The sequence below is a fragment of the Microcaecilia unicolor genome, chromosome 3 (genome assembly GCF_901765095.1).
Source record: "Microcaecilia unicolor chromosome 3, aMicUni1.1, whole genome shotgun sequence".
Taxonomy (NCBI): Eukaryota; Metazoa; Chordata; class Amphibia; order Gymnophiona; family Siphonopidae; genus Microcaecilia; species Microcaecilia unicolor.
Window position 1 is genome coordinate 152318448 of NC_044033.1, and position 18387 is coordinate 152336834.

Here is an 18387-nt window from a genome sequence, read left to right on the forward strand (position 1 = left end):
TGGCTCTAATCCCAGGTTTATGGCTTTCGTTTTTTCAAAACGTCCTGAGCCCTCCACACACGCTTACTCGGAGACAAAAGGACGGAATGAAAACCTGAAGGTGTCTTGACTGTAACAGAGGATCCCATTCCCTACACAACTCTGCAAGCCCATAGCCTCATTCTGAAACCAGTCCTGTCACTCCCACCCCCTCCCCCTCCCCCAGAAAGAAAGAAAGAGAGAAGGGAGAAAAAGGTCTATGTGTATCATTTGCTCAGTTAAGAGCCTTCCAGCCCACAGTGCAGCCTAAACCCTTTCTCGAGAAGAAAAAAAAAAGGTCCTGCACGCCTCCTGTATTGCAGCTAGGGTGGTATTTTCTAGGTAGGCAAGAAGAAAAGTGGTTTTTTTTTTCCCTCCCTCTCTCTCTTTTGCAAGCAAGCGTCAAGCATCAGATGACAGCTCTCCAGAAGAGAAACCGTAGTCGAGAGAGAGAGCGAGCGAGCGATCCTTCGGCTAAAGTTTCAGGGCAGGAGAACTGACAGATCAACAAGCAAAAACTAAGGGGGAATCTTCCAGGATACAGTACAGAACTTTAATTAAGAAAGGCAAAGAAGACATACCATTGAAACCTAATAGTGTCCTCAAATGAAACAAACAAAGAATTAAAAGAGAAAAAAAAAAGCCTACATACGATCCAAGCCTGCAGAGGGAGAGGAGAAGCAGAGCAAGAAAAGGAGAGAGGGTAGTAGTGTATATAATCTGTCAACTTTTCTTTCGCAAGTCAGGTCAGGATGCTGCTTGCCTTGAAAGTTTTCCTTCCATTACCCGTCCTCTTCTTGGTGGTGGCTGCAATTCACGCGCAGAAATTCTCAGCGCTCACGGTAAGACAGTCAGTCTGGTTCACTTCAACATGTTTTTAGCTGTTTTAATGAAATGATCTTCTGTCTGCCTAATGCCTGTGCTTTCTGCTCTGCCTTTTTCCCCTTGTGGATTCAAATAACATGCACCTACCACTGAGCATAGCATCCTGGACTAGAGCCCAGACTTCGGTCCCCCTATTCCTACTTCTTTTTTTGTTATGTTATCAGTTAACAATTCCTTCAACCAGTCTTTGGTCATTCCTATTTAACCATCCCAGATCTGGAAGATTGTTCATGATGCAGCTTGTGTCTCTTCATTTTCCACCTTTCTGGCTGTCCTCGAAATATTTTAGGGTTGTGAGTTTTGCCTCTGTGATGGTCAGGCCTTGAAAGTGCTTCACCTGTATGTACTGAAAAATCCGTGTGCATCCTAATTATCATATACAGTAAATGCATAGGGACTTTTGATGCATCCTGTCCCAAAATAGGATGGTAATGTCATAGGAAAATGCGTTCTTTTGCAATTATTTTCATGGTCTAACAGTTTTGAAAGGTGGAGTCGTCTAGGCTGTCTGTTTTACTCAGTTTCTGGCACCTGATATTTTATAAAAGGTTTATATTTGAAGAGAAGTTGACAGGCCACTGTCCAGAAATGGGTAATTTAGAGGACAGCTGAATTTCGGTTTTGGTTACAATGTTGAAGCTGGCCCCAAATCTTTTTTCTGCCCGGTTTCAGTTTTGGCTGAAAGGCTACAGGCATGGTTTTGGCAGAAACCAAGCATATGTTTTTGGTGGAAGCTGAAAATTTGTGCTTTATCCTGTTTGTCTCCCTCCCCTCCAAACAGGAGTGGCCTCTCCACCCCACCTCCACCTGTAGATGCCCCTCTTGGGCCTATCTTTCAATCTCTGGCAGTCTAGGGGTGTAGTCAGGGCAAGAGTGATCCCCAGTCACTCTTGTTCATGTTGGCTCTGCTCTCAGAGTAGCTGCCATTACTTCTAGTGGTCTAAAGAGATTGCCGCAAGAGGTCATGGCAGTCATTTTGAGTGCAGAGCTGACCTGGGCACGAGAGTCTGGGAATTACTTCTGCCCTGAATATACCACTAGACCACCAGTGATTGTAAGGTAGTCTGGGGAAGGGGGATACTCTTTGCATTTTTTTTGTGTAACGTGATTGCAAGTAATGCGGTTATGATCTTGTATAGTAGTTTGTATGGTAAATAGAGTGCTCCGAATAACTACTTTTGATTCAAAAGTTTAGCAGGAATTTAAATCTGTAAATTTGGGATGATAAGTTCCTTAGGAATTAGCCGTTTTGTGGGGAAATGACATTAGCTTTCACTCCAAATGTGGCACAAAGTCAGCCATTGTAAAAGCACTGTGGCTTTTCGTTTCAGTTTTCGTTAACTGAGATCCATGTGTGCAGAGGCTATTTTACTTTGAGGTAAAATATAGCCTTTCATGATTTATATTATTATATATATTCTGGCTTGGATACTATTTGGGTGATTCTAAAGAATTTCCAGGCTCTGTTGGGCATGATGAAGATGTAGCATTTTAATAAAAGTTGTGGTATGAGATGTTAATGTCCCTCTATTGTTGAGACCCTCTTGCACTGTAAACTGCTATGAATGCTTTCAGAAAATAGGCAGTCTAGAAGCTAGATTCTATGAGAAAGGAACCTGCAGTGATTATTTCAAGTGTAAGTAGTGGTCAGCTTATAGTGTTAGCAGGGAAATTATATTTGAGAAAAGTATTGCTCTTAATTATAATTTTTTCAGAGCATACAGTTTTCTCATTCAGTAACATCAATGTATTATGTTATTCTTGATTATTCATCAGGCTGGTATATTGTTCACAGTGTAGACCAGTGTCTGGACTCATTTATCCTGTTTTAGTAATGATCCATTTTGTGCTTAACCTTAATCAATTTTATAACTAAGTACAAAACGGGAAACATCTCAGTGCTACTTTCTCTTGTTACTTTTTTCACAGTTTGGGTAAGCATAAAAAATGGTAGTTATGATTTATTTTTACACATTCTCTTAAAGTTCTGGTCTCAGAGGATATTTAGCTACATCCACATTGACTTGGGAGCCTAGACTTATTGAGAAGTCCTTGTACTGTTCTAGGCAAAATATAGTGCAGTGGCATAGCCAGACTGCCAGTTTTGGGCCCAAAGTGGGTGGGCACAAAATTTTCTCTGCCCCACCCTACCCCACCTCAAAATATAAATACTTTAGCTAATGAGGATCCCCAAGCTCTGTCAGCTGAAGACTTTCTCTGAGGGTGGCCAGAACTCCCTTTTACCAAGCTTGGCAGGCAGCAGCAATGACCCTAAGCCACCGGCACCCCACACATGCTTAGTTGTCGATGGCTCAAGGATGCTGTTGCGAACTGCAGAGCTTGATAGAAGGGAGTTCTGGCCACCTTTGGAGGAGGCCCTTAGCTGGGGGTGCTTGGGGATCCTCACCAGCTATACAGCAAGGGTCAGGACTGGTGTTAGACCTGCTTGGGCCCAGGACAGAAAATAAAGGAGGGCTCCCCTCCCCGATTCCCTCTCCTCTCTGCCTCCTCTCCAATTTCCCACCTGCCATTACTATCACACCAACAGACCCTCACCAAATACAGAACAATGGATCACAAATCAGAAATAAAAATATTTAGACAAAAATTGAAAGGGAACCCCAAGAAGTTAAACATAACAACACTGGAGACATAAAACAGAGATGCATTTCCTTTTCTACAGAACACAATACAAATACATTTGCTATGCACATTTCCAAAAGCTAACATATTCAATTTAAAACATTCAAAATAAAATGCTTTGTTTCTACCTTTGGTGTCTGGATATTTTATTTTTCCACCGTGCTGGTTCCAGTTTCTCTTTTCTGCTTTCCTCTCTGTCATCTGCTAATTCTTCTTCAAGCGGCTGCAGTCCATTTGTCTTTTCTCCTCTCTCCTGTCTGTTCCCTCACTATTCCTGTCTCTGACGTATTGATAATTCCTTTTTAGCTCTTTTCTGCCTCTCTCTCATCCTTCTTCTCCTCCTTTTTACTTTTCAACTACATATCAAATTTCCATCTTCTTCTTTCACCCACTAGCTCTTCCATTCCCCATCTTACTCCTTCCCAGCCCTACTTTCTCTTTAATCTACTCCCCATTACTATATTTCTACCCTCTGTAATCACTATCTCTCAATCATTTCCTTGCCACCCCCTCCTCTCCCTCTTGGCCTCACCCACAATTCCCATTGTCTTCCTCCCTCCACCCTTCTAACCAGCATCTGATCCCTCTTCTTCTCCTCCCCAACCCACCCCACCCCACCCTGGTAGCCTGACATTTTCCTGTCCCTTCTCTCTTCCTTCCTGCCCTCTCCCCCATGGTCCAGAATTTTCCCTCTTTCTCCCCTCACCACCTCCTGTGTACCTATCCCTCCCTCTCATCCACCCCCATGTCCATTTCCCCCTCTCATTCCCACTGTCCACCATCTCTCTCTCGCTCTCCCTTGTATTCTGGGTCCAACATCTCTCTCCCCTTCCCATGCAGCATCTCTCCCTTCCTCCCCTCTACCATCATGTCCAACATTTCTCCATCCCCTCCATCTTATGTCTAACATTTCTCCCTTGCCTCCACCCCTATGCCCAACATTTCTTTATTGTAGTACTCAGAATAAACAAAGAAAATCCAATTGACAGAACAGTTGCTTAGACAGAATTGCTGCCTTTTGCAACAGAGTCTCCATCTAGCCACTTCAGAGGCAAGGAGTTGGCCAGAATCTCAGCCCAGCTGAAAGGAAAAGCTATAACTCTCAAAAGAAATAAGGGGGTAAACTCAGGGATAATAAAAGAGGAATGACTTGGGGAGATGATGAAAAATCTTGATGGAATTATAGTAGATTAAGGAGGGATCAGCCCTCTAGAACAGATGCTGATCACCAAGGCATGCAAGAAAAACTGAGGGGCTGAGAGGGAAGGCTGACCGTAGCTCAGAGTTAACAGCCAATAGGGAAAGCTCACAAGGAGTCAATCACAGGATACTGCAAACTAGGGGGGGGGGGTAGCCTAGTATACAGTGCTATCCATATATAGACAATGTTGTTGAATACAAATAATATTCATATTGAATATACATAACAATACACCCTGCCTCCATGAATATGGAAGCAGGACAGTCTTTGTCAAAATGTCTCTCCCAGTTGTCAGCCTATGCCTGCAGTTACATAAGTACATAAGTATTGCTAAACTGGGACAGATCAAAGGTCCATCAAGCCCAGCATCCTGTTTCCAACAGTGGCCAATCCAGGTCACAAAAACCTGGCAAGACCCCCAAAAAAGTATAAAACATTTTATGCTGCTTATCCCAGAAATATTTTCCCCAAGTCCAATTTAATAATGGTTTGGGACTGGGGCATGATTAGGAGATGGTCGTCCTCGGACGATAATAGAAAAAAGAAGGGCGTCCCTGACGAGCACTTGGCCGACTTTACTTGGTCCATTTTTTTCACCACCAAGCTTCAAAAAGGTGCCCGAACTGACCAGATGACCACCAGAGGGAATGGGGGATGACCACCCCTTACTTCCCCAGTGGTCACTAACCCCCTCCCACCATAAAAAACAAGTTTAAAAATACTTTTTTGCCAGCCTCAAATGCCATACTCAGGTTCATTGCAGCAGTATACAGGTCCCTGGAGCAGTTGGAGTGGGTGCAGTGTACTTCAGGCAGGCAGACCTGGGGGGGGGGGGGGGGGGTTGGGAGCTCAGCAATTTCTGAAGTCCACTGCAGTGCCCCTAGGGTGCCAGGTTGGTGTCCTGGCATGTGAAGGGGACCAGTGCACTACAAATGCTGGCTCCTCCCACGACCAAAGGGCTTGGATTTGGACGTTTTGAGATAGACATCTTTGGTTTCCATTATCGCCGAAAGCCGAGGATGACCATCTCTAAGGTCAACCTAAATGTCAAGATTTGGGCGTCCCCGACCGTATTATCGAAACAAAAGATGGACGTCCATCTTGTTTTGATAATACGTGTTGCCCCGCCCATTCGTGGCACCGTCCTTATAGTTGGGCGCCCTTAGAGATGGTCGTTCCTATTTGAAAATGCCCCTCCACATCTTTTTTGAGATGTGGTGACCAGAATTTAACACAATATTCGAGGTGCGGTCGCACCATGGAGTGATTCAAAGGCATTATAACGTCTTCATTTTTGTTTTCCATTCCTTTCCTAATACTACCAAACATTCTATTTGCTTTCCTAGCTGCTTCAGCACACTGAGCAGAAGGTTTCAACGTATCATCAATGACGACGCCTAGGTCCCTTTCTTGATTGGTGACTCGTAACACGGAACCTATAATTTGGGTTCCTCTTTCACACATGCATCACTTTGCACTTGCTCACATTAAACGTCATCTGCTGTTTAGACGCCCATTCTCCCAGTCTCGTAAGGTCCTCTTGTAATTTTTCACAATCCTCCCACGATTTAACTACTTTGAATAACTTTGTGTCGTCAGCAAATTTAATTACCTCACTAGTTACCCCCATCTCTAGGTCATTTATAAATATGTAAAAAGCAGCGGTCCCAGCACAGACCCCTGGGGAACCCCACTAACTACCCTTCTTCATTGAGAATACTGACCATTTAATCCTACTCTCTGTTTTCTATCCTTTAACCAGTTTTTAATCCACAATAGGACACTACCTCCTATCCAATGACTCTCCAATTTCCTCTGGAGTCTTTAATGAGGTACTTTGTCAAACGCCTTCTGAAAATCCAGATTCACAATATCAACCGGCTCACCTTTATTACATTTCTTTGAAAGGGTGAACAAACATGTGGATAGATTGGTGAGGCAAGATTTCTCTTCACTAAATCCATGTTGGCTTTGTCTCATTAATCCATGCTTTTGAATATGCTCTGTAATTTTGTTCTTTATAATAGTCTCTACCATTTTGCCTGGCACCAATGTGAGACTCACCGGTTTATTAATTTCCCGGATCTCCCCTGGAACCTTTTTTAACAATCAACGTTACATTGGCCACCCTCCAATCTTCCGGTACCACGCTCGATTTTAAGGATAAATTACATATTACTAACAGTAATTCCGCAAGTTCATTTTTCAATTCTATCAGTACTCTGGGATGAATACCATCCAGTTCAGGAGATTTGCTACTCTTCAATTTGTCAAATTGCCTCATTACATCTTCTAGGTCTATAGAGATTTCATTCAGTTTCTCCGACTCGTCAGCTTCGAATACCATTTCTGGCACTAGTATCTCTCCCAAATCTTTCTCGGTGAAGACCGAAGCAAAGAATTCATTTAATCTCTCCACTATGGCTTTGTCTTCCCTGATCACCCCGTTTACCCCTCAGTCATGTAGGGGTTGCCCAGTTTGTTTGCTTCCCTAATTTCCTTTAACATTTCTACATCCATCTGTTCACCCTGGCCAGGCAGACAGTAGTACACTCCTATCACTATCCTTTTCCCCTTTACACATGGAATTTCAATCCATAGGGATTCCAAGATGTGTTTGGTTTCCTGCAGAATTTTCAATCTATTTGATTCAAGGCTCTCCTTAACATACAATGCTACCCCTCCACCAATTCGAGCCACCCTATCACTATGATATAATTTGTACCCCATTGGTTATTCTCCTTCCACCAGGTCTCAGAGATGCCTATTATATCTAATTTTTCATTTTGTACAATATATTCTACCTCTCCCATCTTATTTCTTAGGCTGCTGGCATTCGCATATAGACATTTCAAACTATATTTGTTGTTCCTATTTACATCATGCTCAGTACTTTTTGCAATGTTTTGTCTGATTTTTATTTTTATTTAAGGACACCTGATCTACTGCGGGGACTGGAATGTAATCTCCTGTTACTAAAAGTTCTGACAATCCCCAGTGGGCCTCATTGGTTCACATAACCAATCTTTAGTTTTCTGTTTCGGCCTCAGTTTTGGCCAAAACCAGATGATAAGTTTCAGCTGCATTTTCGGTTTTGGCCAAAAGTGTTTAGACAGTTTTGGTAGCAGTTTTGGTTTTGGCTGAAACTGAAACTGAAAAAAGCCGTTTTGGTTAGCCACTAGTGTAACTATTTTGACTGTAAAATATTTCAGCTTTCATACTGTGGGCATTTGGAACAATTTCTGTGGTGTTGCTAGGTACTTAAACTCTTGGAGCAAGAGTCCGTGGGGCTTGGGACTATGTGGTCTCCTAATATTTTGATAATTAAATTCAACAATCAGGATCAGCTCCCTCCCTTCCAAGCCCCCCTCCTCTCCTGGGAATGATCTTGTAAATGCCCAGGATATTAGTGTTTGTGAGATCCTGCTGGTGTTACTGGGAACAGATTTAAAAAATTGGTACTGACCAAACTGGAAGCACAAGTACACCGGGGGCATAGCCAGACACACAATTTTGGATGGGCCTGGGCCCAAGATGGGTGGGCAGAAGAACCCCACCCCATCCCACAGGTGATTTGGTCTCTCCTCTCGTTTGCATGCCATACGGTCTCTCAAATCCTGCACACCTTTTAAATAGCAGATTTTCACTGGCAGTAAGCAGCAACTAATACACAGTATTCATGTTGGCCCCACATCCTTCCCACTGATGCAGCTTTCTGTTTCTGCATAGGTGGGAATACATCAGAGGGCTTTGGGGCCGATGTGAGCATTATGTATCAGTCGCTGCTTCCTGCAGGCAAAGATCTGCTATTTATAAGGTATGCAGGAGGGACAGTTGTTGGGAGTTTTCAGCTTGGGAATCTCTGCCAGCCACATCATAGGTGTGCTGCTACTGGTGGGCCAGAGCTCAAAGTGGGTGGGCCTGGGCCACCCAAGCCCACCCTTGGCTATGCCACTGGAGGTGCCAAGGAGATACACCCTACTGGTCAATTCTTACAAGATCAGTGATGTGCTGCCAGGTTTTTATCAAAGGACTCTTAGCTGTGCTGTTCCATTTAGCCCCTGTTTTCACAAAAATAAATTATATATAGAACATATAATAACAATGAAAATGTGATGCCTTTTACTGGACCAGCATACAAATGATCTAAACATATTCAGGCTAATAGTCAAAAGCAGGTCACATTTAGGAGGCAATTCTAAAGGAGCTGCCTAAAGGTAGGCAGTAAGTATATGCATTAAGGATTGTATTCTGGTCATTTATAAGAAATTCAATATGTAATCACAAATGTGCATAAATAACAATAATACACAGTAATCTGTAAATATGTGCATATCTTTGATAGCCTGTACTGCAGGTGGGCTTCATGTGGGAGGAGTCTGAGTGGAGCATTGGCGGGGTAAACATTTATATAAGTAAATTATACAACAGTGTAAGTTATGCACATATGTCTTGAATCAAGACATGAACATTTACACCAGCTCTATGGTTGGCATGTACTTGCACCTAAGCACATACACATGTATATACCCAGTTATGTTAGTATTTGATAAAAGGAAGTAGGCACCTTCAACCTTGTAGCCTTAACAATTCAGTGACTAGTCCTCTGTCTCTGATGTATGACAGTCCAAGTAGCTGGTGCCAGGGATGCTCCGATGCATTTCCATGCTTGATTGCTCTAAGCTTCCAAAGATGTGCCGGAACCACCATTCCCTCCTCTTTTGTGTGCAGGTCCCATCTTTGAAATGTGACCCACTTACAATAAGAAAGACTTTAGTTTAGTTTATTCATTTATATTCCACATATAATTATGTAGATAACAGGGAAACATACACAATCCCAAACAAAATTATAGAAAAATATGCAAATTACATTAAAAACAATAAGAAAACAGTCCGTCTTCTCTAAAATAAAATTAGCCTTCAGAGACTGCTAAAACAAGTACCAATAATTCTCAGTTCTAGAATGCTAAACAGAACAAGTGTGTTTTAGTAATTTTTCTAATTGACTAGTATCTGATATCAGCCCGATCTGCGATGGAATTCTTAACTCCTGGCACATACTTGGCCCTCAGTAAAACAATCAACATCAAACATATTTGAGACTTGCCTGCATTTTGTCCCTTGTTTATTAATGCCTTCCACCATCTCTTGATTGACACACCAAAATAACACTTTTTTAAAATATGCAACCCTTCCTCCCACACTGTTAATGCCATGAAATAACCCCCCAAAAGTTAAGATTCCTAACTAATCCTACCTCAACCCATTTCTTGGGCCAGGTGGCAGCACATCACTGACCCTAACAATAGGCACTAAGCCCTACTCCTTCTGTTGCATCAGTAAATAACTCTAGAGTGTAAATTTTAAGGGGCTTCAATGTTAACTTCAGAAATTTTAGTACAAGAACAATGCTGGGCAGACTTCTATGGTCTGTGCCCTGAAAATGGCAAGGACAAATCCAACTCGGGTATACATGTAAAGTATTGCATACCATGTATAATGAGTTTATCTTGTTGGGCAGACTGGATGAACCGTACAGGTCTTTATCTGCCATCATTTACTATGTTACTATGTTAGATCTCTGTTGGAGACTATGGTCCTTATTTTAAAAGGTCTATTCATGTTTTAGATGCCTGAAAACTGACATTTAGACATCCATATTGCATAGATGTCCAAATACTGATTTTGTAAAACTGTAAAACTGAAGGTGTTATACAGTGGTGGAAATAAGTATTTGATCCCTTGCTGATTTTGTAAGTTTGCCCACTGACAAAGACATGAGCAGCCCATAATTGAAGGGTAGGTTATTGGTAACAGTGAGAGATAGCACATCACAAATTAAATCCGGAAAATCACATTGTGGAAAGTATATGAATTTATTTGCATTCTGCAGAGGGAAATAAGTATTTGATCCCCCACCAACCAGTAAGAGATCTGGCCCTACAGACCAGGTAGATGCTCCAAATCAACTCGTTACCTGCATGACAGACAGCTGTCGGCAATGGTCACCTGTATGAAAGACACCTGTCCACAGACTCAGTGAATCAGTCAGACTCTAACCTCTACAAATGGCCAAGAGCAAGGAGCTGTCTAAGGATGTCAGGGACAAGATCATACACCTGCACAAGGCTGGAATGGGCTACAAAACCATCAGTAAGACGCTGGGCGAGAAGGAGACAACTGTTGGTGCCATAGTAAGAAAATGGAAGAAGTACAAAATGACTGTCAATCGACAAAGATCTGGGGCTCCACGCAAAATCTCACCTCGTGGGGGTATCCTTGATCATGAGGAAGGTTAGAAATCAGCCTACAACTACAAGGGGGGAACTTGTCAATGATCTCAAGGCAGCTGGGACCACTGTCACCACGAAAACCATTGGTAACACATTACGACATAACGGATTGCAATCCTGCAGTGCCCGCAAGGTCCCCCTGCTCCGGAAGGCACATGTGACGGCCCGTCTGAAGTTTGCCAGTGAACACCTGGATGATGCCGAGAGTGATTGGGAGAAGGTGCTGTGGTCAGATGAGACAAAAATTGAGCTCTTTGGCATGAACTCAACTCGCCGTGTTTGGAGGAAGAGAAATGCTGCCTATGACCCAAAGAACACCGTCCCCACTGTCAAGCATGGAGGTGGAAATGTTATGTTTTGGGGGTGTTTCTCTGCTAAGGGCACAGGACTACTTCACCGCATCAATGGGAGAATGGATGGGGCCATGTACCGTACAATTCTGAGTGACAACCTCCTTCCCTCCGCCAGGGCCTTAAAATGGGTCGTGGCTGGGTCTTCCAGCACGACAATGACCCAAAACATACAGCCAAGGCAACAAAGGAGTGGCTCAGGAAGAAGCACATTAGGGTCATGGAGTGGCCTAGCCAGTCACCAGACCTTAATCCCATTGAAAACTTATGGAGGGAGCTGAAGCTGCGAGTTGCCAAGCGACAGCCCAGAACTCTTAATGATTTAGAGATGATCTGCAAAGAGGAGTGGACCAAAATTCCTCCTGACATGTGTGCAAACCTCATCATCAACTACAGAAGACGTCTGACAGCTGTGCTTGCCAACAAGGGTTTTGCCACCAAGTATTAGGTCTTGTTTGCCAGAGGGATTAAATACTTATTTCCCTCTGCAGAATGCAAATAAATTCATATACTTTCCACAATGTGATTTTACGGATTTAATTTGTGATGTGCTATCTCTCACTGTTACCAATAACCTACCCTTCAATTATGGGCTGCTCATGTCTTTGTCAGTGGGCAAACTTACAAAATCAGCAAGGGATCAAATACTTATTTCCACCACTGTATATGTAAGACTAAAAGAAGGTTTAATATTAGAATTATGGAACACAAGAGAGCTATGAAGAAGCTACATAAAGAGAAACCACTTGTAGATCACACTTTAGCAGCTGGTCACATCTTTGAGGAATATAGATTTTGTGTTCTTGCAGCACCTAGGAGATCTTGAGGAGGTGGCTCATTGGATAATCTTTTGCTCAAGATAGAACAGAGATTTATCTTTGACTTTGGCTCCCTTTTCCGGGGTCTTAATATGAACATTGATATGTCAATATATTTATTTTTTTTTAAGTTATGCACATTGGACCAAATTCTATATAAATAGTGCCGAAAAATCGACATGGGAAAAAAACGTGCTTAGCATGGTTCTATAAACTATACTAATGTTAGAAGGGGTTTATAGAATACACGTGGAGGAGGTTAATCAAACGGGGGCACCCATCTCTAAGGGTGCCCATATCTAAGGACAGCCCCATAAAGGGGCGGGGCAACCCGTATTATCGAAACAAAATGGACGTCCATCTTTCGTTTCGATAATACGGTTGGGGATGCCCAAATCATGAAATTTAGGTCGACCTTAGAGATGGTCGTCCACGGTTTTCGGCAATAATGGAAAGTGAGGATGCCCATCTCAGAAACGACCAAATCCAAGCCATTTGGTTGTGGGAGGAGCCAGTGTTCGTAGTGCACTGGTCCCACTAACTGAATGGAAAAAGCCCTTCCCTTACCGATCTGGAAAGGAACGGGCATGCATGAAGGAAATTGCATGCAAATGAGCTGCTCGCTCATTTGCACACAATTTCCTTCCTAAGGAGGGAAAGCGACGGCAGTTGAGGACGTCCTTCCCTGTGACAGCAGTTGAGGACATCCAAAATGTGGATGTTTCTGTGAGAAGGACATCCATGCCTTTGCTATGCCTCTGACAACCTCTTTACTTATTTATTTGGATTTTGTATCACAAGTAGCAGCAGTGGGATTTGAACTAGCCACCTCTGGATTGCAAGACCAGTGCTGTAACCACTTATATTCCGCCAACACCGATATACTCATATCACCCCTCTCCTCAAATCACTTCATTGGCTTCCGATCAGATATCGCATACAATTCAAGCTCCTCCTCCTTACCTACAAATGCACTCAGTCTGCGGCTCCTCACTACCTCTCCACCCTCATCTCCCCCTATGTTCCCGCCTGTAACCTCCGCTCACAGGATAAAGCCCTTCTCTCAGTACCCTTCTCCACCACTGCCAACTCCAGGCTCCGCTCATTCTGCCTTGCCTCACCTTATGCCTGGAACAATCTTCCTTTACCCATACGTCATGCCCCCTCCCTACCCATCTTCAAATCTCTGCTTAAAACTCACCTCTTCAATGCTGCCTTCGGCGCCTAACCGCTCAAGATATATAGAATAACTGTTCACTCGTCCTCTAGATTGTTCACTTGTCTCTAGATTGTTCTCTTGTCTTTTAGATTGTAAGCTCTTTGAGCAGGGACTGTCCTTATATGTTTAAGTTGTACAGCGCTGCGTAACCCTAGTAGCGCTTTAGAAATGCTAGTTAGTAGTAGTAGTAGTAGGCCACTCCTCCAAGCTACACCATTCCCTTGAAATTTGGCCATCCCTGTGGGGGGGGGGTGGGGGGGCAGTTGAGGATGCCCAAAATGTTTGAAAGAAGGACGTCCATGTCTTCGTTATGCCTCTGCTGACACACACATACCTCCCCCCCCCCAGGGACCTGCATACTGCCCTCCCCCTCCACAGGGATGGCCAAATTTCAAGGAAGTGGAGTGGCCTAGTGGTTAGAGCACTGGTCTTGCAATCCAGAGGTGGCTGGTTTAAATCCCACTGCTGCTACTTGTGATCCAAAATCCAAATAAATAAACAAAGAGGGTGTCAGAGGCATAGCATAGCAAAGGCATGGATGTCCTTCTCACAGAAACATCCACATTTTGGACATCCTCAACTGCCGTCGCATTGCAAAGGACATACTCTAAAAAAAAAGACAAAAGTTTTTGAAGTTGTTTTTTTTCAGGGTGGGAGGTGGTTAGTGACCACTGGGGAAGTCAGGGGAGGTGATCCCCGATTCCCTCCGGTGGTCATCTGGTCAGTTTGGACACCTTTTTGATGCTTGGTCATGAAAAAAAATGGACCAAGTAAAGTCGGCCAAATGCTCGTCAGGGACGCCCTTCTTTTTTCCATTATTGGCTGAGGATGCCCATCTGTTAACCACACCCCCATCCCACCTTCGGTACACTGCCGACACGCCCCCTTGAACTTTGGTCATCCCCGCGACGGAAAGCAGTTGAGGACGCCCAAAATCGGCTTTCGATTATGCCGATTTGGGCGACCTTAGGAGAAGGAAGCCCATCTCCCGATTTGTGTCGGAAGATGGGCGCCCTTCTCCTTCGAAAATAAGCAGGATAGTGACCGGACCCATGACTAAATTTAGCTGTGCTCATTTACACCAACTAAAACATGGTGTAAATGCCCGTGCCTGATTGAGCGTATTCTATAATAGTATGTGTAATTTCTAGAAATGCCCATGACCCACCGCACCCATGCCCCTACCATGGTCATGCCCGCTTTTGAAATCCGCACATTAGAATTTATGTGCACCACTTTACAGACTACGCTTAGAAAGTAGGCACGTAAATTCTAATTAGTGGGAATTAGTGCTGATAATTTCTTTTTATTGGCCAGTTATTACTGCTGATTGGTTTGTTAAACAATTAAGTTGTGCATGCAATTTGGCTGCACTGCCAAATTTGTGCACACAACTTTAGTCGCCATATACAGAATCTGGTGGATTGTGTATCTAATGTAATGTCAAAGGCATCACACATTTTTTAATATATTATTTATTGTTTATTTAAGTTTTAGACAAGTGAGATGTCCATATTTCTCCTAACTAGGTTTTTACCTGACCGTATATCCATAAACAATTTTTAGTTTAGCTCTTACCTGATCATACATTCATGATTTTTTATTTGCTTTCTATTGATTTCTTGGAGATGTTTCTCTTGTTACTATGAATTATATGGGACTGCCTTATTGTCCATTTCACAATTTTTAGTGTTTTAACTATGTTTTGAACTACTTTGGGACTCCACTGGTGTATATTCATTGCAAGATCATTGTCTCCAATTGGAACGCACCGATGACATCAGTGGAACGCATCGACATCATTGGAATGCATTTTTATCAGCGTTCTCATTTATTGTTGTCTTTCTTTATTTTAAGTTATTTTTAACTGATTTTTCAGCGATTCTCATGGTATCCAGCCTGGCTTTTAGTTTTTTTTTTGCTGTTTATTGATTTTTGGTGCCATTTTTTGATTGGATCATTTTTTTATGCGTAACACCTATATGGGTGTTTTAGCATGATATTTGTTCCAATTTATATTAGTAAAGATTGTTTGATTGAGGCAAAGTTATTTTCATAGTCTTGCTGTAATGTTTGAATTACATATGGTCTTAGAACATGACCTTTGACCCGGACACATATAACACCTCTGTTTGGAGCTGCAGTATTGTTGCCAGAGTCAATGTTACTGGATTGCTGTGTGAGGCTGCCATCTTTTGGAGAGAGTTAGTAAGGGATTTTTCTTATAAATTGTCTATGGATATATATGAAGGATTATTAGGCATATGCTGAGTTATGTTGTATTTATTTTTCAGTTCTGAACCAAGGTGGTGAGGTGTTTTTAAAAAATATATATTTAAATCCTTTTTATTGACACATAACTGCAGTTACAGTAGCATCGGCATTATCAACTTACATGCAACCATCTAACAAACGGTAACTCGTCATGTGACCATTTCTTTTCAACAATATTTTTGCTACCCTCTCTCCTTTTCCCTTAACCCCTTCCCTTCCCCGAGAGGCGTCATGGAGTGCTATGCACTTTAGTGATAACATTATAAAACTAAATACTGTCAATGCCTAACCTTTTAAATTCAACAGACGGCTTCAGGTTGCAGCGTGGGCCAAAATCTTTCCCAGTGACGATGGAATGTCCTCCCTTTCTCAGAGGCAATGTCAGTCACATCCATCCTTTCCATAGCTAATAATCTTATCAATTGTGAGCACCAGCTAGAATAAGATGGTGGGGACTCTACTGCTGAAGTATTACTCGTTTGGCTGTTAACACTGTTCTGTGCAGAAATGACACCATTCCGCATAATGTGGGTGCTGACAAATTATAATTCGCAAACAGGAGCTTAGGTGTTAAAGTCACTTTCCAGCTTATTTTCGAAAGAGAAAGACGCCCATATTTCAACCCAAATCGGGAGATGGGCGCCCTTCTCCCGTGAGCACCCAAATCGGTATAATTGAAAGCCGATTTTGGGCACCTCCAACTGCAGTCTGTCGCAGGAACGAACAAAGTTGATGGGGGCATGTCGGAGGTGTGGTGAAGGTGGGACTGGGGTGTGTTTATCGGCCGAGGAGAGATGGGCGCGCTCGGCCGATAATGGAAAAAGAAGGGCTGCAGAAGCGAGAATTTGGGCCGCTTTTTTTGGACCCTTTTTTTTCACTAACAAGTCCCCAAAAAGTGCCCCAACTGCTCAGATGACCACCAGAGGGAATCGGGGATGACCTCCCCTGACTCCCCCAGTGGTCACTAACCCCCTCCCACCAAAAAAAAAGAACTTTAAAAACTTTTTTTTCCAGCCTGTATGCCAGCCTCAAATGTCATACCCAGCTCCATCACAGCAGCATGCAGGTCCCTGGAGCAGTTGTTAGTGGGTGCAGTGGACTTCAGGCAGGTGGACCCAGGCCCATCCCCCCCCCACCTGTTACTCTTGTGCTGGTAAATGGGAGCCCTCCAAACCGCCCCAAAAACCCACTGTACCCACATCTAGGTGCCCCCCTTCACCCATAAGTGCTATGGTAATGGTGTAGAGTTGTGGAGAGTGGGTTTTGGGGGGGATTTGGGGGGCTCAAGGGAAGGGAGCTATGAACTTGGGAGGTATTTTAAGTTTTTTGGCTACTTTCTACAAGTGCCCCCTAGGGTGCCCGGTTGGTGTCCTGGCATGTGAGGGGGACCACTGCACTACGAGTCCTGGCCCCTCCCACGACCAAATGCCTTGGAGTTGTTTGTTTTTGAGCTGGTCGCCTTCGGTTTCCATTATCGCTGAAAACCGATACCGCCCAGCTCAAATCCGCACAAATCCAATGCATTTGCCCGGCACCAACCATATTATCGAAACAAAAGATGGACTCCCATCTTTTTCAAAAATACGGTCTGTCCCACCCCTTTGCGTACCCGTCCTCGGAGATGGGCGCTCATGGAGATGGGCATTCGCGTTCGATTATGCCCCTCTTTGCGCCCCCATTGGGACGTCGTTTCCTGCATTACTTTCCCCCAGAAATGATATACTGCTGGAAAATCCCAACACATGTGCCCCAGCATTACAGGGGCATAATCACACTTTGGGCATGCTGCTTGTCAGGCTCTGTGTGGGGAAACATATGTCCATAACACAAATTTATAATGCAGCTCCCACAATCTGGCATCCGGTGTAATGTGAAGGTGTAATGTGAAATATTTTAAAAAGAGTTTGTTGAATATGTGTCACCAAGATAGTAGCTTGTAGGTCTGCAGACCATTGTTCAGCCAATTTGACATGGTTTATATTCTCTGTAGTGTTTTGCAAATATTTGTGGTGGTATTCTAATTGCACTTGATTGTGGGAGTTCAGTGTTAAAGCTTCATTGATCGTGCCTTGTACATCCTCACATAAATCTGTCCAAGGAAGACTTTTTACATAGTGACTAAGCTGCAAGTAGGCAATATGATCTGTGGATGGAAATGAATATGTCTTCGGTAAATCAGAAAAAGGCTGCAGAGAGTCATCCTCCTCTAGTAGTAGAAAAATATAGCAGATTCCCTTCGAGCTCAATTTTGCAAATATTGGCAAGTTTGTGCCCGGTGGAAAGTCTGGGTTGTGTTGAACGACTAAATAAGGAGTCACTGCTGCAGAAAAGCAATGTCTTCTGCATAGCCAACGCCAAGCAGCCCTTGCTTCCTGTATAAAAGGATTCCAACGTAAGAGGCATGGTATGAATTTGCCAACTAAAATGTATATTCGTAAACAAGATTGTTTCGGTATCAGGTACTGAGAAATCTCCCTGTGCTCTATACCAATCATTTATATGCCTCATGATACACACTACATTCAAATATATCATATTTAGCATATTTTGTAACAGGTGATGAAACATTCTCTCCTCTTTCACTCTTATGTAGATCAGAAGCATTTGAAGAATATACAACCATTGTGGAATTAAGATCATGTTATTTAAAGCTATCCTTCCCATTAGGGCCAAAGATAATGCCC

General features: G+C 43.2%; 1 protein-coding gene across 2 annotated transcripts in view; it reads left to right on the plus strand.

The window, feature by feature from the left end:
• Nucleotides 1-214: 214 nt before the first annotated feature.
• Nucleotides 215-18387, plus strand: part of SMOC2 (SPARC related modular calcium binding 2) — a 220553-nt gene continuing 202380 nt past the window's right edge. Inside the window, exon 1 of one of the 2 annotated variants that reach the window (XM_030196489.1) lies at nucleotides 215-860. In XM_030196489.1, coding sequence (XP_030052349.1) covers nucleotides 771-860 — 90 coding nt within the window. In that variant the 5' untranslated portion in view covers nucleotides 215-770. The remainder of the gene's footprint in view (nucleotides 861-18387) is intronic. The other variant, XM_030196488.1, reaches the window with a different exon arrangement.